Source organism: Cervus elaphus, chromosome 20 (genome assembly GCF_910594005.1).
Source record: "Cervus elaphus chromosome 20, mCerEla1.1, whole genome shotgun sequence".
NCBI lineage: Eukaryota > Metazoa > Chordata > Mammalia > Artiodactyla > Cervidae > Cervus > Cervus elaphus.
This window is the reverse complement of record NC_057834.1, coordinates 72,404,396-72,429,179: the sequence shown is the minus strand read 5'-3', so window position 1 is coordinate 72,429,179 and position 24,784 is coordinate 72,404,396. Positions and strand designations below refer to the sequence as shown.

At 37.2% G+C, this 24,784-nt stretch overlaps 1 protein-coding gene across 1 annotated transcript; it reads right to left on the bottom strand.

Moving 5' to 3' along the window:
- Positions 1 to 878: 878 nt before the first annotated feature.
- GCLM (glutamate-cysteine ligase modifier subunit) lies at positions 879 to 21,102 on the bottom strand. Its single transcript, XM_043877299.1, has 7 exons — positions 20,544 to 21,102; positions 16,598 to 16,663; positions 15,260 to 15,344; positions 12,156 to 12,215; positions 10,572 to 10,774; positions 8,214 to 8,328; positions 879 to 4,237 (listed from the first exon to the last, which is right to left on the bottom strand). The coding sequence occupies exons 1-7, from the start codon at positions 20,667 to 20,669 to the stop codon at positions 4,068 to 4,070; spliced, it is 825 nt and encodes a 274-aa protein (XP_043733234.1). The 5' UTR covers positions 20,670 to 21,102; the 3' UTR covers positions 879 to 4,067.
- Positions 21,103 to 24,784: the final 3,682 nt, after the last annotated feature.

The window sequence follows — 24,784 nt, the reverse complement described above, 5'->3', positions numbered from 1 at the left end:
TGTCAAATGATCATTTAAGATCATTAACAAAGACATTTTAAGACAAACAAAACCTAGGAGGTTTACTGCCCAAACACCTTTAGTGAAAGAATTACTAAGGATATAATTAAGAACAAAGTAAATGTGAATGGAATAGGATGCAAGAATCAACAGTGAGCAAAGAAACAGAGAAAACAAAGCCAAGTCCAAATAAGTAATGCTTATTGTAAAACACGAACCTTAAGATAATGAACCAAAACACAGACCAAAATCTTGTAGAACATTTTATACATTTATTCATTGCTGAGAGATACATATCAAGGTTTTGTCTGACGTTTCTGGTAGTGAAACTATATAAGACATACCCTAACATGTCTAGGGGACTGGGGCAAGTTTTTGTCTTATGTAAAATGTCACTTTTCAAACCTTACCTATTCCTGTCTCACTAGAAGCCATTCCTTTCTATCTGATAAGAAAAAGTTCTTGAAGAAAGTGTTTTCACTGAATTTCTGAAGTTAAACTGTTTCATCATTCAGTATAGGTGTATTTATTGAATACAAACCAGGCACGCCCCTCATCCCACTCTATGATCCTAACTCTAAGGCTAGTTTCTTCAGGGAACTTTTCTTACATGTCCTCACTCTGCTTCCCAGCAGTCCTTCCATATGACCCTACTCCCCTTTCACAGCTTTTATCATTAACAACACGTGCAGCCCTTTATTGCTCTTGTTCACATTGAGATCTCTCTCGCCCCTCAAATATACTTATCTACTCTCTGAAGACAGGGCTGTTTTCGTCTCTGTGTCTTTCTGCCAACACCTTGCACAGTGCCTGGCACACAGCAGGCATTCCATACATCTTTATTGAATGAATGTATGAATAACTTTATGGCTTGGATGTTTAAATTTTTATCATAATTTATTTTCAAATCATACTCATTTTGAATTTAAACAGTTCAAAATCAATGTTTCAAGATGCTTACAATTATTGCAACAACTCAATTAAAAAATATACAACTCATACTTTAAGTTCATAATATAGTTAAAATTAAAAACTATTATAAATATTTAATGATGCTTTATATTTTGCCTTTATAGTATACTACTAAAGACACATAAAAGTAGAATTATCTAATTAAAACACTTCCCCCTCCTATTTCTCACTCTGAAAACTATAAAAAAATTAATAAAAGTTATAGTACATATTTTTAAAAAATAAAACTCACATATTGTGTGTGTATATATATATACACATACACACAATATATATATATATATATATATATATATCAACTGCTTACATTCCTAAATATTGAAACTGGGTGGAAAAGTTAGAAAGATTTCTAAACTTTCTTAAGTTTAAACTTAGGAAGTTCTAAACTTGAACTTTTTAGGTTCTAAAAAAAGACACAATTAAATGAGCCTTAGACCTTTATCACTGAAAATCAAGATCCTATTTCAGTTACTACTAGGCTCTGGTAGGGAAAAGTCTGTATCATTCATTCAAAACAGAATAACCTCACTTTCCATTTCACACAGCTGTCTAAATGTTCCTTTGAATGGAAAAATTATTAGTATTATTCGTGATTCAATTTCTAGCACTGGTTGTTGGATACTCGATTATCATACTGGCACAATGTGGTCTTCAGAATTCACACTACATGAAAACACATTTTATAAGACACCTGGGTCCTTTTTTTGACTACAGTTTCTTAGATGAGAATTCAAAACAGACTCATTACAGAACAAATTACAAGTTACAGTACATTGTGTTAAAATAAGGCTCCAGTGTATTTTGGACATATAATAATAAGCTGCAGCTTCTTGTCATGTTTACTGGAAAAAAAGTTATACAAATTCTTTATACCTTGGGTCACTGGATACACATCCCCCCAGAAAAACAAATCTGTTATATACACTATTGCTCACTTAGCTTTCAGTTTTAAGCAGTTATTTGGTAGTATCATCACTCTTTATTTTATGGCTTTTTAAACATTAAATCCTTCAATATTTGAAAAGCATTCACTATATTCTGATAATTCACCAAATAAAGAAGTGAATATCAGCTTAGAAAAGATGAAGCCTTAAAAAATCAGTTTTTTAAAGAAAGGTTATTTAAGAACAGAAATTAAAGGTATAGAAGCAAAACAAAAAACACATTTAAAAAAAGCCATACATGATCCCCTTCATGAAATCAATCTATAATCTTGGTTCCTTATCAAGAGTTGATGAAAAAACACACAAAAAGATCCCCCTGAAGTCTAGATATATTGGCAATATATGTTTTTTTCCTATTTTCAAAATAACCTTTTAAAAATCTGCTTTTGTAAGCCTAGGGTTTTAAAAAGTAATAAATGTGATATTTACGTACCCTCTTAAATATCTTGGCCAATTCACTCTATAGGCTTAAATTAAAATGAGCATTTGTTTAAGACTTATATTTTACGAAAAAATGTACTTTTCCAAATTAAAAAGTTAACTATGTATACTTAATAACATTACATACAATTAATATAAAGGCTACAGAAGGCTTTAGGAAGCTGAAAGTCTAAACAAGTTTTAGCAGGTAAACCAGCTGATTTCACATTACAGTTCTAATCAAATTATCCAACTAGTAAACCACAAAACCTTACTTATGATAGAAGAGTCTTGTTTGTTTATATAATATTGATTTTTAATGTGTTTATTTTGAATATGGAATCATAGCTCTTTTCCCTAAGCTGAAAAAACTTGGGCAAATTAGTTTTATATGAGTTACATACATGTGTGTATATGTATATGTGTGTGTATGTATATATGTGTGTATGTATAAATATATATATTATCATTAGCTTAGTTTTACAAACCATATGTTAAAATACATGGTTTAAAAGTATTAATTGAGATACAAGAGATTTTTAAAAAAATTTTCAAACTATTTGGGTCACAGATACAAATTTATAGAGTTACAGAGACCAATAGTATATACCAAAGGTCACAACTTACTTATTGGCTATTTTCTGGTTCTTAATCTAATGAGGAATCATATTGAATGATACACAGTCTCTTTTAGCTTTAAAGTTTTGGTTATACTGTCCTGTTTTTAAATAGTTAAGACCGTATCTCAAACAAAGTTATCTAAATAGACAACACTGACCCTGAACTAAAGATTTTTTTCACCTCTTTTCTGGCTCTTAGTCCCTCGTAGTCGGTTACTAGAAGGGAACGAGTATTGCGTATTTTACTTAATTGATTCTTCATCCCTGTACTCCCTCCTTCCAGAGCCCACAGTGCCCAGCACACGGTAATCGCTCAATACTTACTGAATATTCTTGAATGAGTAGAAAGATACTAAGGACAGAATGAGAATTAAAAAGAATCTGGATGTGACAATAGCTGCTTTTAAAAAGCCCCCAAACAATAAGATCAAAGCTCCTAGTCTCCTTTACATATTTACTTTGGTTTGTCCTTGTAATAAAAGCAAGAGCAATTATGGCACAGAATACAAGGTTAAATCATTGCAGGTAAACTACAAGCAAGGACACATAAAAAAAATTTAAGTTTCCATTCATGTAGTGAAGAAAGGACTTTTATTTACACTATTAGTAGATCCCAGCTACTCCAGTTAGTCTGAGATACAATCATCTTATCAATGACAGGAAAAATATCTTCCAGTATTTCAGTTGTAACAATTGTAATTAAATTGCTTAGTTATACTATAGAGTAAGAAGCAATTAATGAATTTTTTAGAAATAAAAAATATGTATATACATTACCCTGATGCCTAGGCCAAAATATATCTAATGACAAATTTTCTTGATTGCTATTGTCATAAAAATAAAGGAAAAATATATTGCAAGTATATTCTTTATAGACGATTTCAATTAGAAAACAATAGTTTAATGAAAACAATACAGTGGTTCATGTGAGTGAACTGATATGGAAGCAAGAGAAGTATTCAAACTTGACAGATAATATATTGTCAAATATAACTAAAGAATATCTGCCTCCATGACACACTTAGAGGCAGTAATTAGATTTTTACACATCTCAATTTTATCTTATATTCAAGGAAAATACAGGTCAGTAGGTTATGACCCTAAGCTGCAGTTAGGAACCCTTTCTTTTAGCTTGTAAGATGTAGCCTTTTGATTTGATAATTCCTCTACTTTTAACAATGACCGAGTACCGCAGTAGCCATAGAGGCACCCACTCATGTGCTCGAATGTCAGGGATGCTCTCCTGAAGTGCTTCTTGGAAACTTGCTTCAGAAAGCAGTTCTTAAAACAAACAACAAATAAAAACCCAGATTGTTAAACTTGAAATCAAAGCACTTTACTATGTAGGTAAGCATTTAAATACAACAAAAGAAACACCTCAAAACTGAATATTTATCCTTAATGTGTGCTACAAATATGAATCAGAATATCAGAAAAACCCAGGTAGTTCTTTAGAAAGTATCTATACCTGTAACCCAGCCAGTTTAACTCATAATTTCTGGTGAGAGGAGCCTGAATACTTGTGTTTTTTTGACGATCTCCAGGTGATCCCAATGTAGTCAGGGACAATAAAGGAAAGGACAAAAGGAAAAAATATGGACCATTTCCACTACCATGTATTTCCATCCAACTATTTTTTCTGTATATATTTACTTTATATGTATGTATGTACCCATATCTTAAAAACCAGAAATCGTACTGTAGTTATAGCCTAATTTATTTTTCACATATATTATGAATATTTTCCCATATAATTATTCTGTGAAAGCATTTTTCATAATTCTCCCAATATTATATTTTATAGATATAATTTATACATTTTCTTATTGTTGGCAAAAAATTAGGTTTTTCCTCATATTTTCCTAATAAAAATAAAGCTTGATGAACATCCTTAAAATGCATGCCTGGCTATGGAATAATAAGGTCAAAGTACAAGTACCTTTGGAAGGTTTGATACATGGTGTATTGCCAATTTGCTTTTCAGAAAGACTGTGCTTCACACGTGACACTGGAGTGCCAATCTTACCATATCCTCACCAGCACCAGCAGTCATTTACAAAGTCTTTCCCAGCGGTTCTCTTTTAATCTGCATCTCTTTGATGAAATCATTATCTTCTAATTCCACATTTATGTCTAAGACTTCCACCACTGCTCCGATTTACAACTCCCCTCCTCACTTCCTCCTCTCTAGTCACACTGGCCTCACAGCTGTAGCCTGAAATCCTCAAACATGTTTCTACCTCGGGGCCTTTGACTTAGCTGCTTCCTCTTCCCTGAGCACTCTTCTTCAAGATACCCACGTGGCTCTCCCACTTTTTGGAGGTCTCTGATTACTGTACCCTAGCACAGAGGCCTCCCCACCCATCCTATATAAAACAACCCCCCCTAACCTGGGCACTCTTTTCTTCCTCAGCCAACTTTTCTCCATGGCACACACCACCATTTATCACATTCAACATTTATCTTATTTGTGTCTCCTCCCATACGAATACAAATTCCATGACAGCTGAGATTTTCCTGACTTGGTCTTGTACTTCTAGTACTTAGAATGCCTGGCACATAGTCTACTGAAGAAATCAATCAATATGGAAAGATTCCACTAGGGTCAGAACCAATCCTACAGATAGGGCTTAGAGGACCATCTATGCAATATGATTTGGGAATGTCAAAGAACCTGCCTGTCCCAAAATGAACTACTGTGATAGTTGAATAACACCAATAAATATTTCAGTAAATATTAGCTACTGTCATGTGCCAGGCACTTTTCTAAGTACTTCACATGTATTAACTCTTTTAATCCATATGTTAACCCCAAGAGATGGATATTATTTTCCTTTGCAGGGGGAAATCGATGCAGAGACATTAGATAACTTGCCCAAGGTCACACAGCTAGTAAACGGTAGTTTTCATAAATAAAATGGTAATTTTCCAAATATCTCTGTTTGTGGATCTGTTTTTCAGATTGTCTAATTGAGGAACCCTAAGGGAATGAGGCATACTATAGATTAGACTTAATGGGAGTGAGGAGAGGAGTAAGGCCAATAAAAGAAGGAAAGCTCTTAAGTCAGAATCACATACTTCACAATTGTACTCTGACTGTAGTTAAACTGTTACCACAACTTCTAGGACAAAGAATAATGGAAAATAAACCTTTCTGAGGAAAGGGTAATTATAAGGTAATTATAGAAGAGAGGAAGGCCTTTAGTTGACTTATAAACAAGATTCTATTTTAGATGACAAATAGAGTTAAATGTTTTACAACTTGCTTGCTTAAAAAATAAATCTTACACAAAATCAGAAGACTATGTTATTCACTAACTACATTCTTTTAATTCAACTAATGTTAAATCTTTAGAATCAGTAGACATGACAAAACTTTTAAGGGAACTGCTTCATTACAGATCAAAGTGTCTGAAGATCCATTTACAGTATATGCAGGATCAGACTATAAATTCTACCTAAAGGCTTTAGAATTAAATTAAAAAGACATCCAACTGTCAAATTACACCGGTAAAACAAAAACATACTCTTCCCAAAAGGATTAAATTTCTCTTCTCCTATACATATGTAATATATTTTTCCATGACAATGATGTATTAGCACATAATCCACATGCCCACATTTAGATATATGGAAATAAAACACTAGATACCTTAGACTTTTCCTATTTCCTTTCCCACTGGAAAAAGAATTGCGTGTTTTTCAAGTGAAGCTCAAATGGGGTACAGGCTCACCGATCAGCTATTTGTAACAACTATTGTTGGTAATAATTACAGTTGGAAGAGCCTCCACAAAGTAAATAGAAAAATTATATAATATATGCCAACATACAGGAATTTAAAATTTTAATAGCTTATATTTCAGAACAAATCAGCACAGCAATTCTTTGTTGGATTTTCACCAAAATGACTTTTTTTAAAAAAAAAAATGAATCTAATTACTTATGCGTGAAAGCTCTGCTGGAGAGGGGAGGTAAAAGTAACTATGTCCTATTCTGGTATGATTTAAATGGAGGCTGATAAGAAAGTAAAGTTTCGGACCTGAAATACTACAATACTAATGTTTCAAATCAGAGAGAGAGTGGGGAAAAGGCTCCAAATTCACTCAGGACCTAGGTCTAAGTTCAGACTTCACGCTAGGCCAGCTGGGTGACCTTGAGGAGTTTCTTAAACTCTAAGGTTCTATTTCCTCATCCATAAAATGTCCAGTTTCAGTTGTGAGAGTTACAATCTCTGAGGCATTTAGCAAGATGCCTAGCATTTGAGAAAGAATAACTATTAAAACTCCACCTCCACTTCCTATAAAACAGTAAAAAAAAAAAAAATGAGAATGGGGGAGACTGTTTATAATAAGGTTTAAGAAGTTATCCATAAGCATCCTAAAAATAAATGGAATCACACCTCCTATACAAATGCCATCTTTTTAGAAATGAAAGTAAAAACTGAAATTTTTTTCTTTAGGAATCATCTATAAAATAAAATTTCCTCCAATTTTTATTAAACTAGAACTTCTATAGAAGTGTCATGGAAATCTGAAACTTTCACAAGATAGCTCTCACTTGACTATACCAAAAAGAACTATTTCATAGAGCCTGTATATTTACCAAGGAAAACCCACCTCTGCTCGCTATGAAACTGAAACAATGAAAATGGAGCAGACTGCTAGTAACTAAAGTGTAAAACACTACCTTCCCAGCTTTCCAACTTATCTTGTAAAATGTCGATAAAAACTTATCCTACAAAAGGCAGGCAAGCCATTCTCATTAATCAAATAACATTTCTGATTAACATCAAACATATATGTATTGATAGTAATGATTAATAAAATACCTAATCAAATACCCATCCTAAGATGCTTAAGTTTCAAATTAAATTTTATCTGCTGCTTTTTCCAGATATTTATCCTCTTTAATTAAGTGGCCTTTTGGTGCAATCTCTGCTGTACTAGACAATCTTATATGTGACACTACTTAGAGCATCTTACAAGATCTTCTCTGTGTAGCTTACTATTTATAAATCTGAGCAGACTGGATGTTCAGGAAATGATCCCTTCATTTCTTTTCCCATTGGTACAAACACAAAATTAAAGCATTTTGAAACTAAAATAAAGGTGTATGTGTTTTTAACTATTAAGAATAGTTCTAGGTGACAGCATTGTACCTTTATCAATGTACAATTAAAAATTAAATTTTAGCAAGTAGTTTCTTATAAAATAAAAGCACCTGATCAATCTCTACAAATGAAAATCTCAGTCTTACCTTTTGGATCATTATGAGTCAATAGCTGTATGTCAAACTGTTTAGCAAATGCAGTCAGATCAGGTGGCATCACACAGCAGGAGGCAAGATTAACTTGGTTACTATTTGGTTTTACCTAGAAGTGAAAAAGAAAAATCGTGACATCTCCTTTAAATTAAGTACTTCAAAAAGTAGAAAGCAATAAAAGGACTCAATTTTAGAACATATGAAATATCACATCCTACCATGCTTCAAGTTTACTTTTATATGAATTTATTTTTTACTTTTACTTATACTTGTGCCAGATTTTTTTAAATTTGTTTTTTAATTGGAGGATAATTGCTCTACAATGTTGTGTTGGTTTCTGCCTTACATAAAACAATGCAGATCAGTCATGACTATGTAAGTATCCCTTCCCGCTTGAGCGTCCCTCCCACCCCACCTCTCCATCCCACCCCTCTAGGTTGTCACAGAGCGCCAGGTTGGTCTTCTTGTGTCATAAAGTAGCTTCCCACTAGTTATCTATTTTACACATGGCAGTGTATATATGCTTCCCAGGTGGCTAAGTGGTAAAGAATCCACCTGCCAAGCAGGAGATGCAGATTCGATCCCTAGGTCAGGAAGATCCCCTGTAGAAGGAAATGGCAACCCACCCCAGTATTCTTGCGGGGGAAATTCCACGGACAGCGGAGCTCGGTGGACTACAGCCCATGGGGTCATGAGGAGCTGGACATGACTTAGGGACTAAATAGCAGCAGGAGCAGTGTTTATATGTCAATGTCACTTTCTCAATTCATCCCACCCTCTCCTTCCCCGGCTGCGTCCACAAATCCATTCTCTACATTTGTATCTCCATCCCTTCCCTGCAAATACACTCATCAGTACCATTTTTCTAGATTCCATATATATATACAAATGTATGTGTGTATATGTATATATATGCATTAGTATATGATATTGTTTTTCTCTTTCTGACTTACTTCACTCTGTATAACAGTTCTAGGTTCATCCACCTAACTATAACTAACTCAAATTCATTTCTTTTTATGGCTGAGTAATATCCCATTGTATATACATACCACAACTTCTTTAACCATTCATTTGTCAATAGACATCTAGATTGCTTCCATGTCCTATCTATTGTAAATACTTCTGCAATGAACATTGCGGGTCCATGTGCCTTTTTGAATTGTGGTTTTCTCAGGGTATATGCCCAGTAGTGGGATTGCTGTGTCATACAGTAGTTTTATTCCTAGTTTTTAAGGAATCTCCATACTGTTGTCCATCGTGGCTGTATCAATTTACATTCTTACCAACAGTGCAAGAGAGTTCCCTTTTCTCACATCCTCTCTGGCATTTATTGTTTGTAGGTTTTTTTGATGATAGCCATTCTGATTGGTTTGAGGTGATACCTCATTATAGTTTTGATTTGAATATGTTTATTAATATATGCTTTTCTGACTAATGGTACTGGTAACAGGAAAGGGAAAAATAGCTCTAAGGAGAGGGGAATAAGCCAATATATTACTACACTATTAAAAAGTCTCATACTAGAACCTGCCATCTAATACATCTGCCTTGAAAACAAACATGATTCTAAGTGTGATGGTTCCAACTAGAAAGGAGATATCTTAGAGACAGAGGATCAAATACAAATGATTAGTATATTTAGTGCTGAAGTATATGATATGGTTATTAATCAGATGCATTTGAAAAAGAGAAGAATTAGATAATTTCTAATAGATGCTGTGGTTAATTTACAGATTCAGATCACCCAAGTGATCTTAGCGATTCAGCAGAATCTTAGCCACATTCTGGCTATCACCAAGTCAAAGGGACAAGGAGGCAACTTTTCTCTAGGGTTTTCCTGCCCAGAAGAAAATTAAAAGGCTGGGGATGAAGTAAAAGGAATAAAGAAAAATAGAGACAGTAAAGGTAAACTACTTGTAAACAACTTCCCTAATAATTTTGTAGGTTATTAGGCCAGAGAGTGGCAGGGATTAATTTATGACTCCTACTCCATATCAAGTTATGTGAAATGAAGGTCTTACATGTCTTTAAATAACAGAGCAAAATATATGTTATATATGATATTCTCTTACTTAGGAAATTAGAACCATGGTCTAATAATACCTAAAGGAAAACATAATATTTTTACCACATAGTTAAAACTGAAGGAAAGAGCCTTAATTCATTTGGCTATGAATGTTTCAACACACATTTTCTACAGTTTTTTGTCAAAGTCTGCCTCAAAATCCCCATATTTGGAACAGGCTCCCCACAGTGGCGTCTGCTATGTGCATGATGTTTAATGGGGTGCAGTGAAGCCTGCAGAAGACAGGGCACTCCTGGAGCGCTCGGGATGCAGATGTCCTTTACCTGTGCCCACTGATACAGCTGCTCCAACTGGGTTTTGTCCAGATCAGAGGTACCAATAGCAACAATCTTTTTGCTCTGAACTAAGTTTTGTAATTCTTCCCAGTAAGGCTGCAAATGCTCCAAGGAAAGATTAACTCCATCCTCAATAGGAGGTGAAGCGATGATCACAGAATCCAGCTGTGCAACGCCAAGGACTGAACAGGCTGATGTGACGGAAGACACAAAGGGAAAACACAAAGACAAACGTTTGTACACAACAAAGGCAAGTTGTTTCTAAAGTCCTTTGCTCCCCCACTGAATTCTGTCCATACAGTTCACTAGTATTCTATGTAACAGGTTATTTCATTAGGTTTCATAATTTACCTGTCATGTAGAACATTTCCATCTTCTTCAAAAGAGTAAGTGTCCATTCATCTACTTGGTCTGTGTGGCAGACATGTGGGTTTCCTTGACCTGCCTCATTCCTGGGGAAACTCACAACTACTACAGGCTCCTTGTTTCCTAGGCCCCAGGACGTTCTGGCAGCTTCTGACCTAATAGTCTGTAATTGTTGGGTGTGCTGTGCATGCATGCTAAATTGCTTCAGTTGTGTCTGACCTTTGGGATGCTATGGACCGCCAGGTTCCTCTGTCCATGGGCTTCTCCAGGCAAGAATACAAGCAAGAGTGGGTTGCCATGCCCTCCTCCACGCGACTTTCCAACCCAGGGATCGAACCCAAGTCTCTTACGTCTCCTGCATTGGCGGTGGGTTCTTTACCACTAGTGCCACCTGGGAAACCCTACAACTGGTAATCATAGCAAAGACTAAGCTTGAGACTATGAAAAACTGAATTTATGGTCTTAACTTACACATTAATCTAGGTGGCTCAGTGATAAAGAAACTGTCTCCCAAGCAGGAGATGCAGGTTCGATCCCTGGGTCAGGTAGATCCCCTGGAGAAGGAAATGACAACTCACTCCAGTATTCTTGCCTGGGAAACTCCATGGACAGAAGAGCCTGTCGGGCTATACAGTTTAAGGGACTGCAAAAGAGTCAGATACGACTTAGCAACTAAACAACAATAGATGTAGATAACTTCTTAGTTTTTATAAAAATGACTTTAGTTTTAACAATTTTTGTTCCTTCCGTAGTTATATTAAAGAGCTAGTTATTTAACTGTTCCATGTATGTAAATAGTAGAAGAATGTTTGAAAAGAAAAAAATACTAATTAATTATAATGCTATATAGTAACCTCACCATGAGATGAAAATAGATTAAAATGCTTGTTTTTGTTGTTATTCTTTTGATATTTCACCTGTAGTACTAAAAAAGTTAAGAATATGATTAAGGAGAATTTCTATCTCCAAACATATAGTTAACATGTAATTATGTTACATCTTTTACATTCTTCTTATATATATCAAAATATGACCTTACATTTGTTGATGTGATTTCCACAGAAGCCTTAAGAAATTAGGCTAGAACTTGAAAAGGTAAAATTGCAATGAGCTCATTTATTTTTTTAACTAGACCTGAATACAAGATATAATTAATACAGTAATTTTAAAGTTCACCATGAAAATAAAAGTTAAAATTTTGCTTACCCATGTCGACTGCGTTTCTAGTTGATGATGAAGAGTTTGATCCTACAATGAACAGTTTTGCTGAGTGACAAAAACAACAAAACGGATTTTTATATTTGAGTAACATTCTACTACACAGTAGTAACACTGCCAAAATACTAAGAATAGATAATCCTGAATGGATTTTTTCCTTCCCTAGCTGCATTGTTTTATAGTTTTGATTTTTAAGACCTAAAAGTATATTTCCATGGTAATTTTAAGAAGATATGCTAGTTGCCAACAAGTATCTGATTGTCAAAACAAAAAGGCAAATATTAATTCCCCTTTATTGGAAAGCAGGGCAGATAAATATAGCAGCATTCAAAATATATGTTTTTATGAATTAAACATTAATGGAGCATATTATATACTTGGGATTTCCTGGTAGCTTAAACAGTAAAGAATCTGCCTGCAATGCAGGAGACCTGCGTTCCATCCCTGGGTTGGGAAGATCCCCTGGAGAAGGAGATGGTAACCCACTCCAGTAGTTTTGCTTGGGAAATCCCATGGACAGAGCAGCCTGGTAGACTATAGTCCATGAGGTTGCAAGAGTCAGACATGACTTAGTGACTAAACCACCCCCACATGATATACTTTCTCCAATAAAGTCTATATAAAGATTAAATTAAATTGCTTGTAATGAGAAGAAAATTGAAAAAACAAAACCAGAAAACCCAAGCAAACAAATATCCCACAATTCTACTTTCTTAATACAATCATTTTCAATTTTAGACAAAAACTGTTACTTTCAAGTTCTTGGTTACATGAAACACAGTATATATTTTTTACTTCTATGTATTTGGTTTATTACTCTTATGTAGCAAACACTTTTTCATATTTCTATGCAGTATTTAGGTAAACTGCCAGTAGTCTCATCTCCAAAAGCAATTACTGTTTGATTTTTATGTACTGTGTATTTTTCTTTTGCTTTTTTTTGGCTCTGAAGCTTGTGGGATTTTAGTTCCCTGACCAAGGGTCACACTTAGGTCCTTGGCAGTGAAAGCTGAGTGGAAACTACTAGACTTCCAGGGAGTTCCCTGCACTCTGTATTCTTAATGAACAACATCCATGGTGACTCTGTTCAACTTTATGCCTCAAGCATTTCTGAAGATCATAAATGTAATTATGAGTCAAAGGATATGATTCTTTCATCAGTCTTGCTTTACTTATCTCTTACTTTTAAAAAAACTGTCCCAGGTTACCAGACCATTAAAAGTTAGAAGTTGCTTCCCTAACAATATAGGATGCTATTTAAAAAAAGATATATATTTTTGCTAATTTGATAGGTACAAAATATACCTGCCCAGAACCATATTAATTGGCATTTCTTTGCTTATTAGGAAAGTTGAGTAGTTTTTCATACTTATGAAATTGAAGCTTTGGCTTGATTTGACTCAACATTATATATATATTGTATATATTTACTTTATGTAATAAACTCACTGTTCAAAAATCTAAATTTACTCAACAAATAGGTAGAGTAATAGGAAAGCAAGAAGAGAGAAAATCATAAAGGGTAACAGAGAGAAAACAGGGTTAATGAAATACCTGTATGTAAAGTGCCTGGCATTCAATGTATACAATAAATTTTCTTTGTACAACATTTCTTGTTGTCATTTCCTTTCTACTGCTGGATAATTGTCCTAAAATACTGCTTTCCTCATGTTACTTCTCTATCTAAAAGCCATCCTTACCAGCTGAGTCAATCTTCACCACTTTGCTCCAACTCAGCTCTGTAATTATATTCTGTGAAAACCTTCCCCATCATTACCCCACTGGCTATGAATTGGGTGTCATTTGAGATGGTCTCTTTCCAAAAGAGGAGGCATTTTTAGGTAGGTGAAGAGAGAGAAGCTCTTGATGCTTATCAAAAATCTCAAGCCTTCCAGGAATCAAGGACAACTTGTTCCAAGTTGGATCTACACCATGATGAACTGCAATATACCACAGAGAAATGCTGCTCTGATGTCCTTTTCAACACAAATAGCAATGTGAAATTAACAAAAAGAAATGAGTTCTGTAGTCAGGCATACCTTGATGGATTTCTGGTTCAACCATTTACTTGCTACATGACAGCTTTCAAGATATTTAATGTCACTTGTGTAATGGGGATAATAAACCTACCTTGCAGAATTGTTTTGAAAACTCTATAGAATAAATATAACCATAATGTGGCAAGTACAGTCTCTGGTATAAAGTGAGATTCAACAAATGGTAGTTATAATTATTAGAGTCAATGCTCTAATTCATCTTACGTGTTCATTCTAATAAGAGTAATAATAAAATGACAACAACTACAACACAGCCGCAAATAGTAATAAATAACAGTTACCTGGCACTTACTTTGTGCCAAGAACCATGCTAAGTGCTTCTTTTGTTATTCCATCTAACTTACAAGGAAGCTTGCAAAACAGGTGTATCCCCGTTTTATAGATAAGGAAACTGAGCTCAGAGACGTTACATCATTTGTTAGCACTAGATGATGTCAGTCAGTAATCTGCACATCCAGGGATTTCAGTCTAGTTAAGCTCAAGTATTTAGTGACTATGTTATGCTGACTGTAAGCCGAGGACAAGAACAGCTGTCATTCCTTGAACTTAACACTATCTCTGGAAAGTAGTAGCAGTCCCTCCACCTTTGTTGAATGGGTACAGTATGTATTTTATTTTTCTTCCATGCGGCTTGTTGCCCAGACTTGTTTCTCTGCTCCCAGGTGACCTCAGTCATTGCTTAGTAGTGTCACAACAGGAAGGGAGGACTTATGCTGGCTTCGGGTGGACACTGCTCTTAAGCCTTCCCTTCATTCTTTCCTACACCCTTTACTGCTCTGATTAATAATGTCTCACATAAATTAGTGAGAACAAAATGAAGAGGTGAAGTTCTATTCTGCCTTCACTGAAGTAGCCAACAGTGACCTATAACTCCTTTAAAGCTGGCTATAAAATTATGTTATAAGGAATCTCTATATTTCCGACACTGAGTGATCGAGTTACTTATTACCAGAATCAAAGAAAGGCTTATCCCCATGCCTAACAAAACCCATTATCCACTGTAAAACAAAATGAACTGTAAAGGCTGGACTTTACCAGAAACTTTCATTTCTTCTCTTTCATCAGGATTTATCTTTTCTACTGCATGAGATACAGTACATTCCAAGACATCTGGAAACTCCTGTAATAAACACATGATATTTACAATAAAAATAAAATTAATGTTTTTACTTAGCTATATATTTTCTATTGTCCATAACACTCTTTAGAACCAGAGAATCCATAAGACAATAAAGTTCTTTACCTGATGGGCTTCAGAAAGTTTATAAAGCCCTGAAATAGAGGTAAAGGGCTGTGTGTGTGTCCATTTTCCGGGAAAAAGTGTCTTATTTTGATGAGATACTCAGGGCGGGGGTAGGGGAAGGATGTATGACCAAAAACAAATGAACAAACCAGCAAGCAAACTGGGCAGTATGTGAGGAGTGAGAACCATTAACACAGTCAATACTTCTACTCAGAAATCAATGAAAAGTAGTATTTTCCTTCTGGATATTGACATGTTAAAAACTTCCCATGTATCAATCCCAAATATTTTAACCCAAAATGTATTTTTTTCTGAATGCAATGGAAACAAAGGCAATTCCAATGCATAAAAACAAGTAGTTAATAAGTGAAATGATAAAATATTGGTACATAAAAATCAGTAACATACTAACATTTATAAAGTTAAAACAAAGTAAACAGGATTTTCCCATAATTCTTGAACATAGAATGTCTGACCACATGTTAAGTATTTCCAAGTCAAGCACAGAGTGAATGGTCACTTCAGAGAAATGAGACTGATAGAAGACATTAATGAATGTCTGCCTAGCACCTTTAGTTACAAACTTGCAGTATGCTTAGGGAAACAATTATTGATAGTGCATGTCTTCTTTCATACTTTTTAAGTAGTCTCTGTAGTTTGTGACAAGCCAGCCTTTGGCTAAGCTGGATCCCAAAGAGTGGTTTATAGACTGTGTTTTGTATATTAACATTTTTTATAATAGCCATATACTGACATTCAATGAAACACTTCCTTACTGTTTCATAAGTGACACTTACAAAATTATTTTTAGTAACTATGTTTTGCTTATAGTCTACCAAAGCAATCTAGAAACCAGAACTGTTTGATAGTCATTCCTCTACTAGACCAAATATAAACTGGAACTAAATACACTCTGAGAAGACTGTGGAATCTTAGAAGCTTGTCTTACTGAAGAGTTGACTACAGAGTTGGATTTTCTCTTTCATGCTTAAGCCTACTGGGTCAGACTGCCATTTCAGCAAATGGACCACAGTGATTTTCATGCTAGTTGCCTATCTGACTTCCCGATCAAACCTGAGAAAATTAATTTCCTGCTTATTACATGATTTCTTCATTCACAGTTCACTCACCCTGACCAAATCTGGGCTGATTTGGGAACTCCATTCATTTAAGGTCTTTTGAATACAATCTCGAAGCTGCAAAAGAAATGCATTTTGTAACTGTTAACCATACACTACACTTTTTATGTACTTCTACAATGAAAAAAGGTTGAAATAAACCTTCACCTAAAGTTTTTTTTTTTTTAAAGGACTGTATTAGTCTGATAAATAGGAAAAAGAAGATATCCATAGGAAATACGATACAAAACAAAATTTTAATTCTACAAGGTTTTGTTTCTTTAACAAAGATCAACTTAGATCTGTTTTTATCCTACTCTTAATTCTCAAATGTTCTTGACCTAAAGCAGTAATCTAATCATTTAAAAAGTATTTTTGTACCAATGAAAATTTAAGTAAACTTTTGAGATGTAAAAGCATTCATAAAGGAACAAAATTTCAAGAATAAGGAAATTTATAAATGGAACTGTAATCAAGCCCAGGCAGCCTGACTAGAATGAACCTTAACCACTATGCAACTACATGAGAATCACCTGTGGTGTTCAATAAATGTTTAAATTCCTGAGCACCATCCTAGATCTGTTGAATCACTTTCTAAGGGCAGCAGAACTTTCATTTTAAGAAGCATCCAAGTAATCAAAATGTACTCTCAAGTCTAGAAATCACCATAGTCCTATCTCGCAGAAGTCAGCTTGCATACAGTCAGTTCATATAAGTCAGTTCTTAACAGGCAGGTAGACCTTAGACCTGTCATCAATGTTTTCTTATACAATTTTCTTACACTAACACTGTAGTATTCTGTAAATTCACTCAAGTGTCTAGTTATCTTTTATCTCTTATGACAGTGTATTTCCAACTTATTTAATAGTGGTCCAAAATACGACATACACTAACACAGTGAGTACAGACGTATATATATATAACAACAAAAATTCACAAAGTAATATTTATGCTTACTATATACCAGGTAGTCTGGTGACTTCTATGAGTTAGAAAAAACTATGTTGCTCCATGAATCACTGAACTGACTTCTGGCCACAAATGGGCCAACACTAGCAGTTTGGGCCCACACTAGCAGCAATCACTGCCTTATAAATACAAAGGGCACAGTACTTTGCATTCTGTGGGCAATCAATGAAAAAATAAATGAGTAACTAGAAGCACATCCCTGAATTGCAAAAGCACTTTCCTAATACCAACAACAGAGATTAAACTTCTGAATTCACTATCTGATCTCTGAGTGCTTAGGATAAAAACCGACACAAGAACGTTATTGCTTATATTTCAGTTTGGATAATTACAAGGGACAACTGGTTTATCAATTAAGAGCTCAGAATCACCTATTTAAGATTTACAATATACAACAGTAATTCATGTGCTAGTCACAATAACCCACATAATTCAGTTTACAGAGTGTATATACTTATAATCAAATTGAAGTCATTAAATAAAAAATGATTAGTTGATAATCATTTTAGACAGAATTACAAGTCAATATTTTCTGAAAAATTAATAAAAATTGAGGTAGCAGGAACAACAATTCGATCAGGAGTGCTGTGGCTCAAGACATGGGAAAAATTTTAGAAATTCTCCTCTGGTGGGATGATTAACTGGCAGAAGGCTTTCCAGATGAATTTCTCAATTCATGAAGATAAGTATATTTTCAGAGTGTTCTCTCCCTTCTGTCAGGACAAATTATGGAACAGTCCAGTGTTACAATAACATGAGAAATTCACTATCACAAACTGGGTGATTTTTAATCTTTTATATGTTATCTATACTGAATGAACATTAACCTTGTACTTTTTTGTTCTCTGCTCTCTTCATTCTTACCACACATAGTAACATGGAAGATGAGCATCATCATAATTTAGTGTATCATTAGATCTGGAGTTGTATAAGAGTTTTTTAAAAATGCTACATGATCAAATACCTTAACAACAAATAACTGTTCAAAACAGTCCAATAATAGTCCATTTAAAACACAAGATTTTATTTCAGAAAATTACAGTGAAAAAAAAATCTGGGCAGAGATTACAGAATAATTAAAAAACAAAACATTAGACTAGAAAAGACCTTTTAGGAAATTCAATAATCTCTACCTAATGTGTAAATTTTCTCAATAATGAGTGATTTATTTAGTTTCTTTATTCAATGAGGTTGAACTGTTTCAAGTAGTATATCCCACTTTACAGCTCTGGTTGCTGCAAAGTTCTTTACATAGAAACAAAACACACCTCTCCTATTCTAATCAAGCTGTCACGTTTTCTCTATAAATGCTAGCACCAAGCTTTCCTCAAAAGTTTTCAAATTTCTTAATTTTGTCCCTCTTTCATGTCACCCAAAATAAAAGACAGTCTTTTGAACAACGTTTTTCAAACTGTGGGGTGTAACTCATTACTGCATTAACAAATCACGTTTTTAAAAATTAAAATAAGAGAGAAAAAATTAGAATACACAGTATATAGTAAAATCTTTTCATAAGATATGTGTGTGTGTGTGTGTGTGTGTGTGTGTGTGTGCGCGCGCGCGCGCGCGCACGTGCAAACCATGAAATGGAGTGTCAAGGCAAAATGCTTTTTTTTAACTGGGTTTGCAGTCACACTGCAAACTACTACTTTAGCATGTGTTGAGTGAGATAAGAGAGAGAAAATGTCACCCAGCATTATCTATGTGCAAAATGCTGTATTGAACCATCAACCCTGGAGAACTTAAAGGTCTAGTAAAAAACACAGAAGTGTCTATCTTTGGGAGAAATAGCACAAGTGAGGGTGTTTTTTAAAAACAACAAAACAAAAAAAAAACAACAAGGAGAGACAAGCTGAGCTGCATCCTGGACACAGAATATGGTATGGATTCTGATTCCTATTAAAGTTGCAACCAAGAGTTCTCATCCCGGGGTCCTCACTGCTGACAAGAGGCCTGGGCACAGGCCAACTCATACTCAGAGGGATGCTACTGCTACTACCTAGTGTAACACCAACATCTTATTTAAAACTGATTAGGAACACAGTTGATAACATCATAATTGACATAGCTTAGGAATTTTTTCTTTTAATCAAGATTTGTTTTACCTCTCTGAACCAGATGGCAAGGGAGATAAACGCTTGCATGGTGTTTCATAAAGGATTTTTATTCCTCACCGTGACCTGATGATGATATAATCCAACTTTTAAGTCATGGAAATAGGCTCGCGAGGGTAACTTTCCCAAAGTCACAGAGCTCTTAAATTAAAAGTTTTATTGTTATTTTTTAACACTAAAACCCGTCCTATACCACCAATACGCCTCAGCAATTAACTGTGCCTAATGATCGACTCTTCCCTTCAGGAAGGACCAGCGACGTAACAAATATGCAACGAGAATATAACTCCAGATTATTCCCTGCCACTTCAAAATAGTGGTCAGTCTTTAGCCAAATTAATCTTCAGCAAGAGAAATACATACCTTTTTCCAAAGCCGAATTTGAGTGTTCAGTCATTTGCCTCACAGCCAGACAGAAACTACAGTCAACACCCTAAAAGCTAAGTGGATTATTACTACTACCTCATCTGAGTCTTCGGCAAGCTAATCCCCCAGATTTTTCTTTACCTGGACACCGTGGGAGAAAGGGAGTGAGCTAGGGAGGGGGACAAAGCGCGGGATCGGCCCCCTCTGACCCCCTCGCCTGGGAGAGCGATCCAATAGGTTGGAGAGTTTGGTCATCAGCCGGGAGCACTGACAAGAGGCGTCACCCCTCATCAAGTTGCACCTGCCCAATTTGTAAAGACGCAGTGCCCCCCAACAGCAGGTTCGGACGCGACATCGAGCAGACAGCAGCCCCGGCTTCCTCTCGCAAGCGGAGCCCAGGTGCGCGCCTCGCCCACGTCCCCCGCGGCGCCAGGAGCCCAACCAGCCGCCCGCCCCGGCCCGCGGCCTGTCCCTGGAGCCGGTCTCGCAGGCGCGCTCGCCGCCCTCACCTCCTCGCTGTGCGTGGACGGGCACTTCTTCCGCAGGCGGCCCCAGTTCAGCAGGTTCCCCGTCTGCAGGTGCAGGGTGCTGGCCCGCGCCAGGAGCGCTCCGGCCGCGCGGCTGTCGGTGCCCATGACAGCAGCCGACGGAGCGGGCCCGGCGGCGACGGGGCCGCAGGCGGGGAAGGAGGCCGCCCGTAAGACGCGGTGCCCGAGGCCGGAGAGCAAAGCGCGAGGCTACTCGCCCCGCGCGGCGAGACCCCGGCCTGCGCTCGGGCCCAAGGACGACCGGGTGGCGGCGGAGCTGCGGCCAGGAAAGACGCGCTGATGGCTGCGGCTCTCTGCTACAGCGGCCGCCGCGGGAGAGTGGACTCCCAACTGAGGAGCCGTTTCCTGGAAGACAATGACTAAGCAGAAATCGCGGCGGAGAAAGTGCTTCGTAACCGTTACCCGTCCCGCGGCAGCGCCGGGCGGGGCGGGGCGGCGAGCGGGCTGCGGGGCGTCGGCCCGTGGGTGACTGGCCCTCGGCCTGCGGCGGGCGTGGCGCCGGGCGGCAGGCGGGCGCGCGGCGCAGAGATCGCGGGGCACGCGGGGCGGGGCGGCACGGCGCGGGGCCCGGCGCGGGGCCCGGCGCTCGGCAGGGCTCCCCCTGCCGGCCAGAGGGCGGTGCGGCGGCCCGCTCCACCTCCATCGGCTGCGCTCGCAGTCTCACCCACCTCCCAGCCAATGGGCTACCACGCTGGTGATAGCCCTAAGATACCGCTTTAAAAAGAGAAAAGTACCGAGGCATTGAAATGCCCGCCGTTTTCAATTCTCAGAAGCAGTTCGTTTCCCTTCTTAAGGGCTTTCCCCCAAACTGCTCAGTTTTCTTCACGTCCACTGATTAAAGGTCTATTGATTTACTCTATTTGCTGGGCAGTGTGTGACGTCAAAGAGTAAGACTTAATCTCTGTCCTTGAGATTCTTAAACTGTAGTTCCAGATACGATTTAAGCATATGAAACACTATAAAAATATCATAGTTTCCAGATGAGATTAAAGAGAATGCTTAAGCTGGTGAGATCAGCGAAGATATGAACTGTTCTTAGAGGTTATGATTCTTTGCTGCTTCCCTGGTGGCTTAGACGGTAAAGCGTCTGCCCGCAGTGCGGGAGACCCAGGTTCAATTCCTGGATTGGGAAGATCCCCCGGAGAAGGAAATGGCACCCCACTCCAGTACTCTTGCCTGGAAAATTCCATGGACGGAGGAGCCTGGTGGGCTACAGTCCATGGGGTGGCAGAGAGTCGGACACGACTGAGCAACTTCACTTTCACTTTAAATTTCATATGTAGTAGACTTGGTAGGAACCGCGAATTTAATATTTATTGAGCTTTCCTCAACATATTTTTGCTTTTGTTGACAGTAATCAGATATACTAAAAAGCAAAACTATCAACCTGTGTGGCTTGCAAATCTGACTTTATCAGGTACTAGTTATTTTAACTTAGACAAGTCAGTCCCTGTGTTTCACTTTCTCCCGTTTCTGTGGATGATAGTTTAAACTTCGTGATACTGCTGATTATTGACTATTTTTGAGCTACCGAAATGGCTAGTTCTCATGGTTCCACCTAATACAACACTACTACATTGGGTAAGTGTGAGGACTTAATGAGAGAATTTATGACAGCTCTCAATACAGTACTTGGCTCATAGTGAATGTCCAGTAGGTGAGATCACTTAGAAATACTGACTCTTCTCTTTCCCCCTTACAACCCACTTCTCACAACACTGGCAAGTTCATGATGTAATTCACAGCAACATCACTGTCATGTTTTTAAAATTTACATTTATAGGGGAATTCCCTGGTGGTCTGCTGGTTAGGACTTGGCACTTTCAATGTGGGGACACGGTTCAGTCCCTGGTGGAGGAACTAAGATCTTGTTGGCCATGGAGCATGGCCAAAACAACAAAAATTCACATGTGTAAGCCCCTTTGGGCTTCCCCTGTAGCTCAGTGGGTAGAGTCTGCCTACAATGCAGGAGACCTGGGTTCAATCCCTGGATCCCCTGGAGAAGGAAATGGCAACCCATTCCAGTATTCTTGCCTGGAGAATCCCATGGACAGAGGAGTCTGGCAGGCTACAGTCCATGGGGTCGCACAGAATCAGGTAAGACCTAATGACTAAACCACCACCAAACTACTCTTCACAGCAACTCAGATAGGTGATTTGTTAAAAATCTTAGGTAGTACTAAGTTTTGGGGCCTCCATCAAAACCTAGATCCTTCATTTTCAAACTCCTTACTCTTCCATACTACAATTTATGCTACATAAAGCGTATTTATTGAGGTAATTTTAATTCTTAAATGTGTATGAGCATGATTTAAATGATTTCTGTGCTTGTTCAGCTTTATTTTACAGTATATTATACTGAATGATACCCTTGCCCTGGCATCATAATTTTGGAAGGAAAAAAGCTTAATCTTCTAAGTTTATTTGGTGACAAAAACAGGAAATGCAAAATCAGAAGTATTTTGCTATATACAGTTATTTTGAATGCGTGTCCTCCCCCCCCAGTCTATGGAAGAGGAAAAAATACTGACATATTCATCTTTGGGAATGGTATAAATTTTGGTTTTAGATACTTTAAAATTCTGCAAATGTGTGTAAGTATAAAGTGAAGTCGCTCAATCATGTTCGACTCTTCGCGATCCCATGGACTGTAGCCTACCAGGTTGCTCCGTCCATGGGATTTTCCAGGCAAGAATACTGGAGTGGGTTGCCATTTCCTTGTCCAGGAGATCTTCCTGACCCAGGCATTGAACGCGGGTCTCCTGCATTGTAGGTAGACACTTTAGCATCTGAGCCACCAGGGATAAAGAGTCACTAATATTGACTGCCCTTTTTTCATTCTCCTTGACTTTTCCAGGATCTGATACTACTGTCCAGGCTCTCCTTTAAAAACTACTCTCCTCGCTTGGCTTGAAATAAACTACACTACTTGTGAGAGTTTCCTCACCATATTTGATCACAGAACACTTTTAAAAATTATAATGTGTTGTTGGAAGTCCAACAGAGGCTCGTGAGCTGTAAATGTTTATGTTAAAGCAGACAGCAAAAATGGTCTCACAAATAAATTATTGTAGGAAGTGATTACATTTTTCATTCATAGTCTGCTTTTGTTTTATGTAAGAACAAACAAAATATGAAAATTAAATTTATTTCACCTTATTAAGAGACCACTTGGTACATTTTATGCTTAATCAGTTAAAACTGATTTAAATTCTTGAATTTTGTTTTAATTCCCAAAATTAATGTTACCACATTCAGGAGTAACTAGCTTGGTCATGGCCACTTTACACTTGATCTTAGCCAAAAGGCTGAGAAGCAATCATGGCCACTTTAGGAGTGAAGGTTTTTAAAAGGATTTCTCAGACCCGGGTGGCTCAGTGGTAAAGAATCTGCCAGCCAGTGCAGGAGATATAGGTTTGATCCCTCATTTGAGAAGGTTGCACATGCCGCAAAGCAACTAAGCAGGTGTACCACAACTATTGAGCCTGTGCTCTAGAACCCAGGAGCCGCAACTGCTGAACCCTCTGTGCCCTTAAGCCCGTGCTTAGCAACAAGAGAAGCCACCGAAATGAGAAGCCCGTGCACTGCAACCAGAGAAAAGCCCACGCAGCAATGAAGACCCAGCATAGCCAAAAATAAATACAACAAAGTATAAAAAGATTTCTCTAGGATATTTCTGAAACCCAGATGATTTGGGGATAATACAACTGTCACTGTCACACAATTTGGAAGAACAGACTGGTGGCTTGGAATAGAAAGAACATGAGTAAGTACAGAGCAGTGGAAACACCCACAGCATTTTTTGAAAATAGGAAAGAGAGGTGCCCACTTTGAGTAGGAGCACCCCTTAAAGGTGAAGGCAGTGAGAGTGTGATTAATGGAAGACCATTATCAGCAAGCTGGAGTTTTTGGATTTGGGTTAGGAAGACTTTGACCTTGAGTAAAACAAAGTCTTGACTCCAGGAAATAAATAAGGAAAAGAAAATCTATGTTTAAAGTAGTATTAATCTACTCAACAGGTATTTCTTACATGTCTAATACTTGTCAGATGCTGGACTAGGCACTATAGATTTAGGGTGAGCAAAGTGTTACTTTATCCCTGTCCCCACATAATTTACAATCCAGTAAAGGAGGCCACTTTAGTCATATAAGTAAATGTAAAATTCTACTGTGGCTGTTACTATGAAGAAGGGGTACCAATA

What these genes read in the sequence shown, in the direction of transcription:
- GCLM (XM_043877299.1), bottom strand. Translation starts at nt 20,669, where the DNA reads ATGGGCACCGACAGCCGCGCGGCCGGAGCGCTCCTGGCGCGGGCCAGC. An exon ending in AGAAGAAATGAAAGTTTCTG is followed by an intron (nt 12,216 to 15,259) that starts GTAAAGTCCAGC and finishes TTTGTCACTCAG; the next exon opens with CAAAACTGTTCATTGTAGGA. An exon ending in AGCTGTATCAGTGGGCACAG is followed by an intron (nt 8,329 to 10,571) that starts GTAAAGGACATC and finishes TTTCACTTCTAG; the next exon opens with GTAAAACCAAATAGTAACCA.